This window comes from Melozone crissalis, unplaced genomic scaffold (assembly GCF_028551555.1).
Source record: "Melozone crissalis strain CALT ecotype California unplaced genomic scaffold, PUWL_Pcris_2 ptg000029l_1, whole genome shotgun sequence".
In the NCBI taxonomy this organism is placed as follows: Eukaryota; Metazoa; Chordata; class Aves; order Passeriformes; family Passerellidae; genus Melozone; species Melozone crissalis.
In genome coordinates this window covers 19,283,526-19,301,508 of record NW_026535807.1, presented here as the reverse complement: position 1 = coordinate 19,301,508, position 17,983 = coordinate 19,283,526, and the positions used below count along the sequence as shown (strand labels likewise).

General features: G+C 45.6%; 1 protein-coding gene across 2 annotated transcripts in view; it reads left to right on the top strand.

The window, feature by feature from the left end:
• Nucleotides 1-15,087, top strand: part of LOC128939845 (EF-hand and coiled-coil domain-containing protein 1-like) — a 38,017-nt gene extending 22,930 nt beyond the window's left edge. Inside the window, exons 3-8 of one of the 2 annotated variants that reach the window (XM_054281054.1) lie at nucleotides 4,327-4,514; nucleotides 6,651-6,786; nucleotides 8,530-8,689; nucleotides 11,162-11,320; nucleotides 12,741-12,810; nucleotides 14,887-15,087. In XM_054281054.1, coding sequence (XP_054137029.1) covers nucleotides 4,327-4,514; nucleotides 6,651-6,786; nucleotides 8,530-8,689; nucleotides 11,162-11,320; nucleotides 12,741-12,810; nucleotides 14,887-15,020 — 847 coding nt within the window. In that variant the 3' untranslated portion in view covers nucleotides 15,021-15,087. Of the gene's footprint in view, nucleotides 1-4,326; nucleotides 4,515-6,647; nucleotides 6,787-8,529; nucleotides 8,690-11,161; nucleotides 11,321-12,740; nucleotides 12,811-14,886 lie in introns of both variants that reach the window. The other variant, XM_054281053.1, reaches the window with a different exon arrangement.
• The last annotated feature ends 2,896 nt before the right edge of the window (nucleotides 15,088-17,983 follow it).

Sequence of the window (17,983 nt, the reverse complement as noted above, 5' to 3'; positions counted from 1 at the left end):
GTTCAGAACATTCTGAGTTCTGTGAATCAATTCAGGAGTTAATTTTCAGTCACCTACCAGAACAATATTTCAAGAAGGCAAGGGACAGGCTGCTCTCAGAAAACTTTAAAACTTTCTAAAGGCATCAAGCTAGCAGGCACAGAGGTGGGATTGAAGGAACATGCAGAATTCCAGAGTCTCTGGTGGAGAGCAGCTCTCTGAAGCTCTGAGGATGTTTTTGCAGAGCAGCAAACAGGGTGAGGTAATTGCTGTTGCTTCCTGATGCAGGATCTGAGGAGTGGAAGCTGCTGGCTCTGACACCTCAGCTCAGCTCTCCTGGGGAACCTGCAGGCACCAAAACCCCTTTGCACAGCTCCTAAGAAACACCCAGCTCGGATGCAGAGCTGCTCACAGCCCCTCCCTCACACATTCCTGTCGGGTTTTCCCAAACTCAGGAAGACCCTGTCAGAAATAACTCACAGCCAGCTGAGGGCACAGTGTTTGCTGTTAAATGAGCCATCTTCTCTCCTGTCACTCCAGTTCCACGAGGCTCTAAATCTGGGAGGTGCTGAAATAAATCCTGAAGGAATTTACGTGCCAGTAAGCAGGAGCTCTCAGTCTGTGCCACACTCAGGGATAGCTGCAGTTTTACAGACATCAGAAAGAGCTCTGAGTGGAATTCTGCAGGATCTTCACCCAGCTGTTAAATAGTCTGTTAGGAAGAACACTTCTGAAGACATTAAAAGGCTCCCTGGACATTTGATTTTTACTGCCATCCACTGCAGCACCCAGGAGATAAGGGAAGGATTCCTGGGGATTAAACAGCACAGGTCTACGTGAAGGAACACACGAGGTGAGGGCTGTTACACAAGGAAATGATCACAGGAGCACAGCTCTGCTTTCCCTGGCCTCAGTGATTTATGTCAAGTGCCTTGGTTAGGGCTGTCAGTGCTCAGAACACCACAGGATTTTAGTTATTCATTTTTTCATTGTAGGCTTTCAAGCATCTTTCTGTAAAATCCAAGTCAGGAAAGACGGAATTCTCGAAATGTGAGTTTGAAAAGCAGGAAGGACAAACAGAATGTATCCAGGCAATTCTGGCACGGGCATTTGGGGTGAGGCTGTGTTTGCTCCCACATGCCTCTGTTGCTGTTCCTTGTGGGTGGGCTCAAAGCACACCTCAAGCAATCATTGTGCACCCTCAGTTCCATCATGGGTGCACAAAGGTTGGGGCTGCCTCCAGAGTGCTCAAAGCCACCCCAGGAGGGACAGCAAGGCACAGCCCTGCTGTGTGTGACAGCACCATCCCAACATGCAGGGAGATGGAAAGGTTTGCAAGAAAACATCAGTGATTTTTTTCTAGAGGCTGGTGATTTTGGCAAGAAAATGAAAATCGTCAGCCAAGAAACTGGAAACCTCCCAGAACTGTAACCATTAGAGCTGAAGTTATAACTGTGCTTTAGAACTGCCCATATAAAGCCAGGATATTTAGTGATCTTTATTATAGCCACTAAAAATTAATGTTTTTAAACATTTATCTTTAATACCTGACAGATATTTAAAGCTATTTAAAAGCTGAGATGAAGCATCTGGATTGATCACAGAAGGTTCATTCATTGGATTTCTGTTGGGGAGGAGCTCACAGCTACAGCCAGAGAGGGATGAATTCAGAAAACCCACACAGACACTCAGCTCCAGCATGAAAACAAAATCTCAGCTGCAAATGAATAGTCATAAATAATTCCAAAATGTGCACACCTGAAGTCTCTAATTCCCACAGGGAGTAAGCCAAATCTGAAACCATTCTGAGTTCCCTGAACTCTGACAGCTTAGGTAAAATAGTACAAAAATAAAAATCACAGCTCATTTTGGTTAAAAACCACAAATCCTACACTTTGAAAATAAAGCATAGCTCTGAGTATAACTACACTCAGGGCAATGTACACACACAGCTGTTTGATCTGCTCCAAGGAAGTCTCTAAAAGAGACCAGTTAAAGGTCTGTGAATGACAAGTTAATAATTCCTCAGAGTTATTTTCTGACCAGTCAGGAATTATTCAAGCCCAAGATTTGCTCAGCACCAGAAGCAGGTGGGTTTTCCTGCAGCTCCGTGTTTCCATAACAATACAGCAGAGCCAATTAAAAGCCAATTAGTCATGGACATTACTTTGAGGTCCAGTGCTTTGCAAACTCTCCCCACGGCAGTGCTGCTGCCCATTGTGCTGGGGACAAAGGCTCTGCCATGAATGGGGGCTGTTTCCCTGTCTCCATGGAAGCCTTGCCACGCTCACCCCACACAAACCTTCCCCCTCTGATCCTTGCCCCAAACAAATGTGCTGTTTATTCACTCTGCTTCTCATTTATGGAGACCCATTTGATGCTGTATGAATAGCAATGAGGAGAGAATTAAACCTGTGTTTGAGAAGCAGTGAGGATCCCTGCTTCCAGCTCCTCCTCTACACCTGCTGGAAAAGATTTCCATGATACTTGAAAATTCTCCATGTTTTATATGTTAAATCTTAACCATTGCAATAAATATTCACTGAAATATCAAGATCTGTGTTATGTGAACTAACTCTAGAATCTGAAACCCAAACAATCTGAATTATACTGCAGCTCAAAACTGAGAGCAATCTGCTCAGACACCAACTGTGGTGCTCAAGAAATTGTAAAGGATTCCTGTAGAGTACCAGAAAATCAGCACATTGCAGGAAGGTAAAATGCAGTATCCCTGTGCAGGGGAATATCCCCCAGCTGCTCTCCAGAACTCTGAAGCTCTGTGATGCTTCTCAGAGCCCCCACTCTGAATGTTCAGGCTTTACAGTGCATTTTATTTGTGCACTCCAGAATTATTTTTTCCAGAACTGATGGTGGGGATTGCTGTTTCCCTTGGCTTTCAGGAAATCCAGTTGTTGCTGAGCTGAACAGCACCATAAATTGCAAATGAAGTAAGTCATTAGTTTTTAATGCAGTCAGCCCTACTCAAGGGGGTAAAGCAAGTGCTGGTTTCTCAGCAAGGCTGAGCTCAGCTTCTCCCCTACAGATGTTTTCAAATAGTGACTACTGTGGTTAAATTCATCATCTTGTTTACTCCTTACGGTTTCACAGGCAATAAGGGAGCTACCATTGGTGTGGCTCCTCAGGAGCAGCTGAGTTAAACAAAAGCTCTGCAGTTCTGGTCATGGCCTCGGCTGCTCTGTCCCTGCAGCCAAAGTCCCCTCCCAGCTGCAGCTGGAGCTCCTGGCAGGAAGCACAGGATTTGCACAGAAAGCTTACATGATACAACTTGTATCAGCAGAGCCCACCTGCTAAGCGGTTTAGCTCTCATTTTTGCTATTTAATGTGTTAAATAAAGGAAATACTCAATATTTACCAGACCAAAACTAACCTACAGAAGAATTTGGAGGGAATTTGGCACCTTTGAGGACTCCTTTTCCTCAGTGACATTATTTGATCTGTGTCCCATCCCTTGGAAGCCATTCCCTTGAAACACATAAGTGTGATGTCCTGCCATTGACCTCAGACAAAGACAATCCCAAAGGAGGCTGTCAGCAATGACACCCATTCTGAGACACTCCTCACCTGCAAGCCCCTGGCTTCCAGGTGTGCCACCATTCCTGGATCATTCCTTTTGACTGCTCAGGCTCTGACTCTGCTTCATCCCATCACTCACAAGACCTGGATCCAACTCCCTGCCATGTCTGAGCCCATGGGATTGGGTGCAGGTCCCTGTGGCCACAGTGACCACTCCACAGATGTTCCCTAGAGGTCTTGGACCTGACCTAAAAGTTACAGGCACTGTTCAGCTCTTCTTATCACAGGACAGCTGAAACCCACCTTCCTTTGGCTGTCAGGGAAGTCATCTCAGGCAGCCCTTGGGGTCGATGGCCCTGTTCTTCATCCAGTCCCAGCAGCTGCATCCCACCAAAGCCATGCTGGGCACATCTTGGTTTTCCAAATTTCCTGCACACCAACCTCACTCTGGTGTGGAAGAGGTTTTACAGCAACTTCTGTGAGCCATTGAGGAGTTTGCTAAGAGGATCCATGTTTACCCCTGAAAGAATTCCCTACCCAGGTTGTTGACATAGAAACCAAGTAAGAAAGAAGGATAAATAAGTGGAACTTGCAACTGCCTATTCCAATAGACTGCCTATTAACTGCCTATTCCAAGAAGCACTTTGCTTCTCTCTTGTGACCAATGAGCCAAGTGTAAAGTTATGAGCTTTGTAAGAATGTAGAATAGGCATGCATGCTAGAATAAACACAGGGTTTGAAGCCTTCTGGAAACGGAGTGTGTTGCTTTATACTGTCTCCGTCTCAGCTTTGACCCTCTGGCCTCTTTTGCAGGTCGGAACTGGAGCGATGCCAGCTGGCCCAGCAGAGCAGCCCCCAGCAGCAGCAGCAGGAGCAGCAGAGCAGCCCTGAGCAGCAGCAGAAGCATCAGGAGCAGGAGCAGCATCAGGAGCAGGAGGCAGCAGCCGTGCCCAGGGGCGCCCGCGGAGCGTCCGTGGCACCGCCGGGCACCACCGACCACGGTACCCACCCCAGCCCCAAACACTGCCTGGCCTCTCTCATCTCTGGTGCAGCAGCAGCAAAACCACCAGAGAGGTCAAGGTACCACACCACTAACCAGTCCTAGAGAGTCTTGAAATCCCAGACCTAGGCAAAACCTCATAGCCCAGATTTCCGCTCCTCGCTCCCCACATAATTCTGTGTTTAATGAAAGACTGAACTTATCACTTAGAGCTATGATTTAAAACTGCTTTTTTCCACATGAGTCATCCCACCAAAACTTTTTTTCCTGGCTTAAAAAGTATAAAGATTTCATTTCTTTGTAAATAAAAATGCAGAACCTCAGCGAAAATAATTTCCAAGGAAACAATTTGCAGTTAATATTCTGTACAGCCACGTTCCTTGGAAACATCCTGGCTGCTCCAGTGACTCTGGACAAGCCCAAACTGTTTAGCACATGTAGCCCCAACAGCTGCCATAACACTGCACACTTTGGCTTCCCTGCAGTGATTGATTTTTTTGGGCACATCCAGTTCAAAGACCACAAAAGCACTTGTCTGACAATAATTCTGAATTACAAGGCACCTTTAGTGCAGGCCGGAGAGCTGTTTGTTGTGACAAAAAATTGGATTTTAGGTGTGTGTTAAGTGCAGCTGGCAAGCAGCTGCTTGGGAATGTTAAAACAGTGACAAGTGAATACAATTAACATTGTAGCATGTTCTTCACCTGGCTAGACTTAGAAACCAAACCTGCTTTTACAAATGTTTTTATCAAATCACACACTTTGCCAGCTCAGAGTTTCCACATAAAATTACACTACCTGTATTTCAAGAACAAGCAGCTTTTTAGCAAAATGTTTTCATACAAATAAATCATGGGGTCATAGATTCTAAAACAGGGGAAAATGTTCCATCAAGTAGAATACGATTCGTTAGGCAGAAAAACTAACTCAGAGAGATAAACAAGTAAAAAATCTATGTTCTGAACAGTAATTGTCCCCACAACAACCGATCCTTCCACTTATCCTTACCTTACCTCAAGGAAAAAAGAGAATTGAGGTAAACAGCTCCAAGTTACCCACAAGAGAGCACTGAAATGTTCAAGACTCTTAAAATAAGGATCTTGGCTGCAGCTGCCGGTGGTGGTTTTGTGTCACTTCTGTAAACGCCTCCCATGCAGAGCCAGTACACTGTACACTGCCTCAGCCCCTTCCCAGGCTGCTGGGCACCTGCCCAGGGGTTTCTCTGGGGTTTCAGGCCCTCACTTTGTTCTGGCTCAGGCTGGGGGTGTAGCTGGGTAATGGAATTATATACCAATATAGCCAGATGGGTTGTGCCTGTGCTTGTCCGGCCCTTGCTGCTTGGCCAAAGGCAGAAGCTGTGGTGGCTTCCCCTCAGAGACACCTTTGGGTGGCTGGATGTGTGGTGGTTTCACCTCAGAGACACCTTTGGCTGGCTGGATGTGCGGTGGTTTCACCTCAGAGACACCTTTGGGTGACTGGATGTGCGGTGGTTTCACCTCAGAGACACCTCTGGCTAGCTGGATATTGCAGCTGGGTGCTTGGAGGCAAGTCCAGGCTTGCAGGAGCTCAGGTTTACCTCTGGCAGAGAGGCTTTAGGCGAGGTGAAGGAAAGGAGTCGGTTCCGATAGATGGTTTTGATCCAGAGCTTTATTCCTGGCACACAGGCCACTGAACTCCTCCAACCATGAAAATAAAGATAGTGTAAAAAATAATCTCACCCCTAAGAAGTTGCAGCTGGGCCAATTACCCAAGATTGGGAACAGGCCTGACTTTAAGAGGCCACAGCTGTAACCAGTGAGAAGAGTGGTTGCTGTTCCTTTTAACCCTGGGGAGAGGGAAGGGATAGGGATCCCACCAGCCAGGTACAGGAGGGGGAGTGTCAGGGGACAAATGACACTTGGATGGGCCAATGTCCCCCAGGGCTGAAAGGCTTCTTTTGAACTCTGCCAATCACTCGATGCCCTTTCTGGAATGCCAGGACTGACAGACAGCACTCAGCAGAGGTCAGGGTGGGGAAAGGAGAGGTGATTGGCACACCTGGGGAAATCTACAGAGAGAAACCTGAGGTATCTGAGGCAAACCATGAGATCACACTGGGTTGTTGGGGTGCTGCTGAGGGCTGCCTGTCTCCCAGCAGAGGAGCAGCTCTGTCGCTCTGTGGAGGGCCAGGCCGCCTCGGACGAGGAGGAGGAGGAGCAGTGGCCAGGGCACCACGCTCCCCAGCTGGGCCACAGGAGGAGGATCCTGGCCAAGCTCCCTTGCTGTGGCAGTGGGTAAGTTTAATTCCTTAATTAATGCCATTTGAGCCCTTTGCAAAGGTCATTTCACAGCCTGTGGCTGCAGTCAGGAGCCTTGTGCCCATCCTGTGTGGCACATGGGGAGCAGCTGGCTAGAGATTGCCCCCAAGCCCTAATTAGCCCCCTTCCTCAATGAAACAGGATCAAATAACCCACTAGGCATCCCCTCAGACTGCGACAAAATCCCCTTCTACCCATACCACACTATCAAAAACATTCTAGGATTTGTACTAATACTTTCCCTACTCGTCTCCCTGGCCCTATTCTCCCCCAGCCTCCTAGGAGACCCAGAAAACTTTACACTGGGGAACCCACTAGTCCCCCCTCCCCACATCAGACCCAAATGATACTTCCAATTCACCTACGCCATTCTCCAATCCATCCCAAACAAACCAGGAGGCGTACTAGCCCTAGCTGCCTCAATCCTTGTCCTATTCCTCATTCCATTACTGCACACATCAAAACTGTGATCGATAACCTTCTGCCCTCTATCACAAATCTTCTTCTGAACCCTGGTTGCTAATGTCCTCATTCTAACCTGAGTAGGCAGCCAACCAGCAGAACACCCGTTCACCATCACTGGCCAACTAGCCTCATTCACTTATTTCACAATCATCCTGGTTTTATTCCCCCTTGCAGCCGCCCTAGAAATAAACTACTCAAACTTTAATTATAATAGTTTATAAAAACATTGGTCTTGTAAGCCAAAGATTGAAGACTAAATCCTTTCTTAGAGTTACCCCACCACCCTGTCTCAGGAAGAAAGGATTCAAACCCTCATCTCCAACTCCCAAAGCTGGCATTTTTAACTAAACTACTCCCTGACCCTTTGACTAAACAGCCCGAATCGCCCCCTGAGACAGCCCCTGCATGAGCTCCAACACCACAAACAAAGTCAACAACAATCCTCACCCTCCAGTCAAAAGCAATCCCACCCCCTCTGAATAAAGCATAGCCACCCCACTAAAATCTGATCGGACCGACAACAGACCCCCACTATTCACTGTCCCCTCGTCTGCTAATAACCCCAACACACCCCCCATAGCAAGCCCCACCACCACCACCCCCATCCCAAGGCCATTACCAACAACACCCCAATTGGCCCAGGCTTCTGGGTAATGATCCGCCACCAACGACACTGAATAAACAAACACTACCAACATCCCCCCTAAATAAACCACAACAAGCACCAAAGACACAAAGGAAACCCCCAAGCTTACCAGCCAGCCACACCCTGCAACTGCCCCTACAACCAGGCCCAACACCCCATAATAAGGGGAGGGGTTAGACGCAACTGCCAACCCCCTAAAACAAAACATAACCCTAAAAATAAAACAAATTCTATCATAAATTCCTACTTGGCCTCTCTCCAAGATCTATGGCCTGAAAAACTATTGTTACAAAATTTAACTACAGCAACACTTAACTCTACCCTTCCCCCCCCAGCATGTTTTCTTCATGCTTTTAGGGTGTATATAGTAATGCATCACACTCTCTGCCCCATCAGACAGTCCATGAAATGTAGGATAGTCCACATCATACGCTATGCCTCTCCATCAAAAACCCAAACGTTATCTCCTAAACAGATGGTATTCGGCCAGTGTCAGACACTCGTTTGTGACCTGTGCTGCCAAGAATGCCACAGGAAAACTGGTTTTAACAAACACAGGCCTCTATTGTGAGGTCTCACTAACTCTTGTCTCTTAATGATGAGTGTAGATGTGATGAAAAGACGTGGAGAAAATTGCTCTCCTACCTGGAGACCAGCAGCACTGAGGGAAAGGACCCTGTGGAGCTCTTGGGGACAATCTCCCCCCTCACAGAGCAGCCAGAACTCAAGGGCCACCAAGAGAGAAAACTGGAAACAAGCATGGAAGAGGTAACAGGTGCCAAGCAGTGTGAAAGAGCTGTTGATGCATCTTTGGGGAGCTGCATCTGTGTGTGTTTGTGTTTTATTCTGGCCATTCTGCCCTCTGTTCCTGATGTTTCTCGTTGTGCTGTAGTTTGTCAGCTCAGACATCTCCTGCCCTCCTCCAACACCTGCATTTCTACTCTGGTTCCTACCTAAAATTGCCTTTAGAGCCTTTAGAGGATGAGAGGTACCCCAGGCCCTTCAAATACTGTCCTTGATTTACTGAGCTTCTCCAGCTGTGGATGAAGCACTCCCCATATCCTCAGGCATCCAACGCCTCTGGGAGATGGATAACTTTTCAATAAATCCCTCAGGCTGGCTGTGACTCCTTGTTTTGGAGTAAATTGTCCCATTTACTCTCTGTCTTTTTATTGGGCTTAGATTGACATACTTACGTCATAAATATAATATATAAATATAATATAATAAAATATGAATAAAATTAGTTCTGCAGCATGTCCAGCTCCCCTTGAGCAGAGGTTATAACCACATTATTTAAAGTGCTGTGTCCCAGCAGTCCTGTGTGAGCTCACTATTTAAATTCTGCAGACTTCAGCCCCTGATGGGCACAGAAGTGCCAGCAATCTTTCTGTGGAACAAAAATAGTGCATTGCCCTGGTCTTTCTTCTGTGCTTGTTCAGTATTTTATACCCCATCCTTAACAAAGCAGAAAGCTTCCAGTAGTTCTGGAAGGATTTTGTGAATCAGTGAAATATTTAAAGTGACAGTAAAGTACTCAGCTTCTATACATGTTGCCATCCTTTGTGTTTTAACAGTGTTTCATATCATTTTCTGCCTTGACTAACTTACTTGTTAGGGAAAAAAAAATTAAAGCCAGAATAAAATCCTGTTTCAGCCTTACACAATTTGCAGTATTCAATGGCAATTTATCCTTGCAATATTCTTTAGAGAAACACAAAAGTTCCTTCTCTACTGCTTAGCATCAGTCCACAGGAAAAAAAATACCTGCAGGTAGTGCCAGTTTTCTTCTCCTTTTTCCCCATTCTGAGGTGCTCATCTTCTTCTGCAGCATGATACTGCCCTCTTTTTCATCTCTGCTGATGGATTTTAGTTCTGTGCAGCTTGTCTGGAAAAGCACCATTATCAACAGATTAATACAAAATTCCAGAAGAAAAATGGAATCTGTTGTTCTTGATTTAGAGGCAAGCAGGGAGGTGAAGAAGACACAGTGCCAACTCAATGTGACATGAATTAAATTGCAGTAGGATGAATCATGTTGAGCCTGTTAGGAAATTTATTCTTAAGCCCTTTTATATTAGCCAGCAGTTATAGGGGAGGAATTTGCTGCTACAAAACAGACAAGTAAAAAAAAATTCCTTTGAAAAATGTGACTCTCCTTGCAATCAACAGAAAGCAAATAGGAAGACTGAGAAATGCTCTCTCTCTCAAGCATCTTGCAAATAAATATATTGGCGTAATAAATAAACCACCAACACCTCTGAGGCTGGCAGAAGTGCCTTACACATGGCTGTATTTGCTTCTGTTTGTACCTGCTCAGTGTGGAAAATCAGAAAATAACAACATGGCTAACAAGCAAGAGCCTCAGCAGGCAAGTGAAGGGCAGCACTCTCAAATAGTGATTAATAATTGCTCCACCTGAGGCTTGTAAAACCAGAGTTTGAGAGAGTTCTGAGATTTGTCATGTCTAGAAAGTTCTACTTTCCAAGAGGCAAAATCTTATAAATAGCTCCTCATGAAGACAGGGTGGTGACCTGGGGATGATAGATGAGGAGAACATGAGTTCTAAAGTCTAAAAATAAAGAGTTATGCTGCCAAGTGTAGTGTTACAAAGAAATGCCAATTATTTTCTATATGAGCTCACATGCAAGCTGCCAGCTTAATTAAAAAGGCAATTAGTTTATGAACTGCCATGCGGGGTCAAAGCAGAAGTTCATCCCAACATCTGGAGAAAAGCAAGGAGAAACAGGGGAGAGGTGGTTGCTCTTGGTGTTCCTCACCTGGTCCCCACTTCACCAGGGACAGAGACATCTTCCTGTCTCACTGAGTGTACAGATGGTTGCTAGGAAGGAGCTGCAAGACAAAGAATGATTGTGCTGAGGGCACACAAATTAGTTTTGCTCTATAGAGGACAATGGGAATGCAAAAGGAGAGAAGGCTGACATAGCAATGTTAGTATTTAAGTATAAAATATTTAATAAATGTAATATTTAAAATTCCTGAATGAGCTGCTTGCACCCAGTGATGAATGAACTCCCACTGTGCACAAGAGCAAAGCTCTGATTTCCTAACAACCCCTGATACCTCACTTCATGTAGCACATTAAAGAAATGGACTTCCCTTCAAGGGAATCTTCTGGAGTGAGCCCCATTTACCACAAAAGGGGGAAAACTCAGCTTTGCAATCCTTGGGCAAGAGAGGAGAAGCTCCAGTGCCTTCAGTTTGCTGTGTTTTGTGCAGATGAAGGGCCCCTGGCTCGGGGAGCTGCAGCAGAAGGTGGAGGAGACAGAAGTGCTGAAGATGGAGCTGCAGATGCTGGAGACAGAGAGGGTTCGGCTGTCCCTGGTGGAAGAGAAGCTCCTGGATGTTCTGCAGCTTCTCCAACAGCTCCGAGGCTTGGTATGGTGAGAAAGCAGTGCTGGGACTGAAAACTGGGCTTTGGAGTCCCTTCCAAACTGAGAATATGTTCATCCCTTCTAGGAAGTACAGAATCCTTTACAGCAGGACAGGATTCTACAGGTGTGTGCCCTGGGAGCTGCCTGGTGGCTGCAGAAAGCTTTCAGACCCCTTTGCTTGCTTTCTAAAAGCCTAGAGGTCTCCTTGGAGCTGAATCTTCAAGCTCATTACCCTCTAAACCAAAATTGAGGGCAAACAAGGAAAACAGAGGAGTAAGCAATCAGGAAGATTCCGGAATATGTATTTTTCCTTCTAGAACAGGACCTTTGTTTAATTGCATGCTAATGTAACTCTGAGTCAGCATTAAAGAGATAAAACTGCCAGGGGAATTTACAAGAATCCCCATAATCCCTGATGGGATATACCCAAAACAAAAGAGACCCATCAGAACCTGTGGGTTTAGGTGTCACTTCCCCAGCACATTCACCTTCATGTCTGAAATCTCATTCCCAAAAGAACCTGCCACCAAACAGTGACTGCCCAAAGGCACATACACATCTTGACAGGGCTAATAAAACCTCACACAGTGCTGCTGAGGCCATGTGAAATCCTCACACTGCTTCCCACTCTGCCCCAGTCCCCACTGGGGGCTCCAGGCAGGGAGCAGGGCCAGCTGTGCCTGGAGGTAGCAGCATCTTTCTCCCAGAATTGCTCCCTTCCACTTGCACTTCTTGAAGTTTTAGCAAGAACCACCTGTCCCTGCAGAGACTCAGGGCTGTCTAAGTGCTAATTAAACTGATTGCAAGACCATCTCCCAGAAAGCACACCAGTGTCTTCACAGTAAATGAGGACAGTTTGCTTTCCCAGGCTCATTATGTAATGTCCCACCAGATTTCATATGTAAAACCACCACTGAGAGAGCCCATCCAGATCCTGAGTAGTATTTACAGTGCTCTCACTTTGGGTAATGTTTACTACATCTCAGATCCAGCCCTGCCACAGGACATTTGTTCTGTCCTTCAGCTGGGCCTGAGAAGACCCTTCCTAAAATAACACCACCAGGTCCAGCTCACCTTCCCACAGACCTGGCAGAGGACTCAAAGAGCTTTTGCTCTGCTTACCCTCCTTGCCACCTACAGTTGTTTAAGCACAAGCTCTAGAAAATTCTGTATTTCCTGCTGAATAATTGTTATTTCTCTTTCCACAGCCATATTAAGGAATTACAATCCCCTACAAACTGTCTCAGCAGGGTCAAAGATCAAATGCTTGAAAATAAAGCAAATATCAAATCTTGTGTTAATCAGGATTCTGTGGCATTTTGGTTTCGTTTCCAAATGCAAATACTCTGCACACAGGTTCTGTTGCATATCTGTGAGCTGGTGAAGGACACATTGGTGCCATAATTTTGTTTTGTTTTTTACAGAACATATCAAAGCGAGCCCTGGGGAAAATCCTGCTGAGCACTTTGGAATCCTGTTGTGACCCCCAGCCTGGTAAGAAAAGAAATCACATCTAAAGACCAAGAAGCATGAAAAGAGTCCTTTGGGGACAAACACTGGGTAGGAAAAGGATATTTCAAATCCTCAGGTACAGGGTGGGGAGAAGGAGGTAGCTTGCAAGAAGAATACCTGTAGAAAGTGATGCTTTCTAGTCTGCGATGCATCAAAACCACACCCAGGGTGCTTTTTTAGTGAAAATTTAATTAAAATTTGGCCTTAGGGGGATAATTCAGTGTCCTACAAATATTTTTAGGGTTTCATTGATACGAGAAAGTGGAGAAATGACCAAGTATGTAATGCAGCTGTTTTCAGCTTTGCTACGCCAGTGTGTTGGGTTCCTCTGCTGCAACACAAGATTGACCCACCAGAGCAGTTCTGTGCAGAAACCAGCTCAAACCTGCACTCCTCTAATAACAGCACTTCATGATCCTGGTGTGAAAATTAAACTCGCAAGCTCCTGTCCTTGCCTGTGGTGTGGAGCTGCCTTTGCAGGAGCCGTGCAGGGATCACGGCCCCAGGGCTTTGCTTTGATTACTTTGTTCCTATTAGCAGAGCATTTGTACTTCCCTCCAAGGAATGAACATCCTATCCCACGAACATGGCTTGGAGGGGCTTTAATAGGCAGGCAGCAAAGACTCGATTAGAAAAGACCAGATGTGGCCTGGGGGCTGGGTTTTGGAGACTATTATTTACAGGGATTTAGGGAGAACAGCATGGGAACCCTTTGGGGTTTGCAGTTTCAAAGGCTGTTTTTCCTTGTGCCCAGCAATCCAGGGCACAGGCAGCCCAGAGCCAAGCTGTGCTCTTCAGCTGCAGAGGAAGCAGAGAAAAGAGGGCAAAGACAGACTTTTGTAGGCTCCAGTACACCAATACAGAGAGAAAACCACAGCTGAGCCATGGGTGTGATGTTCTCCTGGGAGAACAGAAGAAGAGACTTTTTGGATCCACAGCACAGTGTCCAGAATTATCTGTCAATTATCCTGCACAGGAACAGGGACTCCAAGGTGTGGGAATTGGAAAAATGGAAACTTCCACAGATACTGAAGGGTTTGAGCTGCAGCCTTGGAAGAAGCTTGGATTGATGTCAAATTCAATACACAGATATTAAGCAGAAAAATCATAAACTTATGGTTCTATAGTTGTAAGAATATGCCTTAAGTAAGTGAGCAGCTGTACTGCTGAGATGGTGAAGGGTTTGTAGTGTAGGGCTGGGGTTGTCTGGAGTGAGCTGAGAGTTCAGCATTATAACAGAAGCATTTGTGTGCATGTGAGACAGAAGCCATTGGACAAAAGTATCCAGAGTGCAGCAGAAGTGAGTAAAGGTGATGGTTAGAAAAGCAAAATAAACCCTGTGGCAGCTGTCATTGGGTTAGAAAGTCCTGTATTGCCTTGGAACAAAGAACTTGTGACTGCTCTTGAGCTATGGCTGAATGCTTGCTCCTCTAAAATCTCACAGCCCCTGAGACTGATGTTTGTCTGAGCTATAAATCATTTCTAGCCTGAAAGAAGACCCATCCCTTCATTACTAGCAGTGACAATAATACCAAGGGATGCTGCTCAAAGCTCCTCCCTTTGTATGAGCAGCACAGCTCAGCTCCCCTTAACTCCAAGTGCTGCTCTCTGTGCATTCTGCATCACCACTGCCATGCACAGCTCACCTTCTCTGCTTCCCACTGTCTGCCTGTGCACCTGGGGAGGCTTCAGCAGCTTTTCCAAGTCTTTGTAATCAAACATTTTTCTTTCCCAAGTCTTTGTAATGAAACATTTTTCTCTGACAAGCCAAAGTGGGTGGTTGGGTTGGCAATGGTGATATGAAATAGTCTTTGTTCACACAAGTACATGAGACCTCAGTGGGCAGGGGATGAAGCAAGAGGAAACCAGAGAAGACAGCTGAACCCAGATTTACTCACAGTTTTTTTGGACAGGAATTCATTATTTGTTCACAAAATTTAGACATTTAATGATAACCACTTGAAAGGGCACCTATGAAGAAAAGAGCCTGTTATGATTGTGAAACTGCAACTTGCTGACTTTGTTCAAATGCTCATGTTTGCCACTTGCTTTCCCAAGGCAAAGCCCAGCTGTTGGAAGTGCTGGACACCCTTCAGCAGGAGCTGGCAGCCTGTGAACTCTTGCACAAGCAGCCCTTGGAGCAGGCACAGAGCCCACGGTCCCTGTCCAACCCCCTGGTGATCTCCTGCTGAGCCCAGGCAGCCCCAGGACAGCTGGAAGGAGGAAGGAGGGACATTTGTCCAGCTGGAAGGAGGAATGAGGGACATTTGTCCAGCTGGAAGGAGGAAGGAGGGACATTTGTCCAGCTCAGCCACGCCTGCACTGGCCAGGAGCGAGCAGTGACCCAAGGGAGGAGCAGCAGCCCTGGCTGGGCACAGCCCTGCCTTACCTGGGCTGCAGAGCCCAGCCCTGGGGTGCCCCTGGCACTGGACTGGCACCAGACTGTGCCCACCACCTTCACCTGACCCACAGGGATTTACAGCTCTGCAAAAATGGGACTGGACTGGCACCAAACCAAAATGTGCCCACCACCCTCACCTGACCCACAGGGATTTACATCCCTGGCTATGCAGGGACTGGACTGGCACCAAACTGTGCCCACCACACTCATCTGATCCAAAGGGATTTACAGCTCTGCAAAACTGGAACTGCACTGGCACCAAACTGTGCCCACCACTCTGTGCCCACAGGGATTTACAGCTCTGCAAAACTCAGACTGGACTGGCACCCAGATGTGCCCACCACCCTCACCTGACCCACATGGATTTACAGCCCTGGCTGTGCAGGTGCTAGGCACAGTTTGCAGCCTTTGTGGAAGCCCCACTCCAAAGCCAAGACTGTGTTTTCCCTGGATTTGTTATCCCTTCCCCTACAGGTGACAAACTGAATGATAAACGCACCCAGGAGTGTGTGCCAGCAGTGCAGGCTTTAAGGGCTCTGTGTTTCTCACTCAATTATTCACCTTATTTAACCCTGAAGCTAGATTTTTTTTATTACTCTGATTAATTTTATATTTGCAATTATAGAGATGCCTTAGGAATATGCAACAGCCTTTCCTCACAACAGTCAGATTTTACGTAAGAAGTTAAATTTAAGTGCTTGAAGGAGGTCCAAAGCAATCTTGTTCCCAGGCTCTCAGGGAAAGGAAGGGCTGAAAAATTCACTTTGCTGTCATTCTGTGTTAGCAAACAACTCGTGCAGTGCACAAGTGAGTTCTAAATTTTAATTTCCCTCAGTGCAGCTGCAGAGACACAAAATCAGGCCCCACATGGAGGCCAATTAATGTAAAGAGCTGGGTCTAATCATGATGCCATGGAATGTTTTAATCAGCAATAAAATAATTCCTGGGGCAAAAGTAAAAAAAAAAATAGATTTCTTCCAAGGTGTTTTGCTGTGTCATTTACCTGCCAAAGAGGGGCAGGGTTCCTAAAAGAGCCAGCTGAATTTTTGTTACTGGGAAGATGCACTGTGGATCTTTGAAGAATGTGATTTGCCTGAGATGAAATAAGATCATTCAACTGTATGTGTATTAATTTTTCCCAGGAAAAAGGTTTTCATACAGGAATAAGGTCCACAATGCAAGCTGGGGAATAAAATTTCCATTCCTTTCCACACTGTGTGGCTCACACACAACTCCACTGAAAACTGTGGCACCTTTAAGCCACATTGGGAACAAAAATTTGTATTATTTTAATTTCATTTTAAAGGAGAGAACAAAAGGTTTTATGCAAACAATGAAACAAACTCTGTTCAGTGGTGTTTTACGTCGTTGTTTTTTTGTATTTTGGGGTTTTTTTGTGGTTTAGCAGAGGAAAATTGTAAGAATAGATATATACTGGTAATGTACATTTTTCTTAAAGATACATTAGAGAGGACATATATAAATGGAAAAATATTAATTCTCTAAGAAAGAAAACTATCTCTTAATGCTAAATATATTACTAACAAAATACCAGAGCATAATATACTGTTAGTGAGTATATACTGAGGCACATGCTAGGATTATGTCCTACAGAAATAGCCTCTAGCTGTGCCACAGGCAAAAGTTTAAATGAGCAGAAATCAGATCCCTGCTTGGCTTCATTTGCTAAAAATCCCAACAAGTATCAGCTTTTGTTGTGTGCAGCTTTCTGACTTTCCCAGGAACATGGCAGAGGTGTAAAGAGGGAAAATGCCTGGAAATGATGAAATGAACCTGGTCTGTGTGTTCAGGAGCAGGATTCTGATGCAGACACACACCTGGCTCTGGGTCCCCACTTACTGCAGGGTTCTTGCACATTTGGGTTTGTCACCATCTGCACGCTTTCTCCTGTTCCCATGTCCCCAAACCTGGCAGTCTGTTTCTCACAGACTTTGCATTTCCTTAGATTCCCACTAAACAATTAGTTTATTAATTTTCTATTAAACCTGCAAACTGGCCCTAAAAGGAAGCTTGGGTATTTTCTCCCCTGATCTCCACCATGAAGTTTTTGGGTTTTTTCCACAAATGGTTTGACTTCATCCTCAATGTCCCTTCCCCTCCCAATGCCCTCCTCACTTCCCATTTGGCTAATTTCTCCCTGGGGTAACCTCTGAGGGGTTCACACTTCTAGCACAAATGGCATTTTTCAAGAAGAGTTTCCTCCTCCCATGATTTTTTTATTTATAGAGGCATTAACTATTAGTAAATTAAAGCCCACCTGATCTGTAAAATTGTTTAATAGTTGTCCTATTTATTTTTTATGCTCTCTCTGGAGTATTTGGCAGTGAGGACTCATCCCAGATGTTACTCTGAGTCACAGAATTTCTGCAGCAGATCAGAGTGGCCTTATCCAGCCAGAGCTGTTCCAAGGGGTTCAGTGCATCTGTGCTCACTTTGGGAGGAAAAAACCCTGCAATTCAAACTCCTCCCTTCCATGATGCTGTCCTTAATCTGTACATGGGGATGGGAGAAGCTGGGATTAGGAGGAAAGGAGCACTTTTAACATAAAAATGGAATAAAATGGAATTGCTCAGTGTGAGAGTGACACTAAACCTTTACAGGGTGCATGTGACATGTGGCATTACCAGCCACAGGGCCTCTCTCAGATTTATAATTTCATGGAGTTAAAGACACAATACTTTGGTATTTACACTGTCTTATTTTCTTAATAATTTTATGTATAATTCCCCAAAA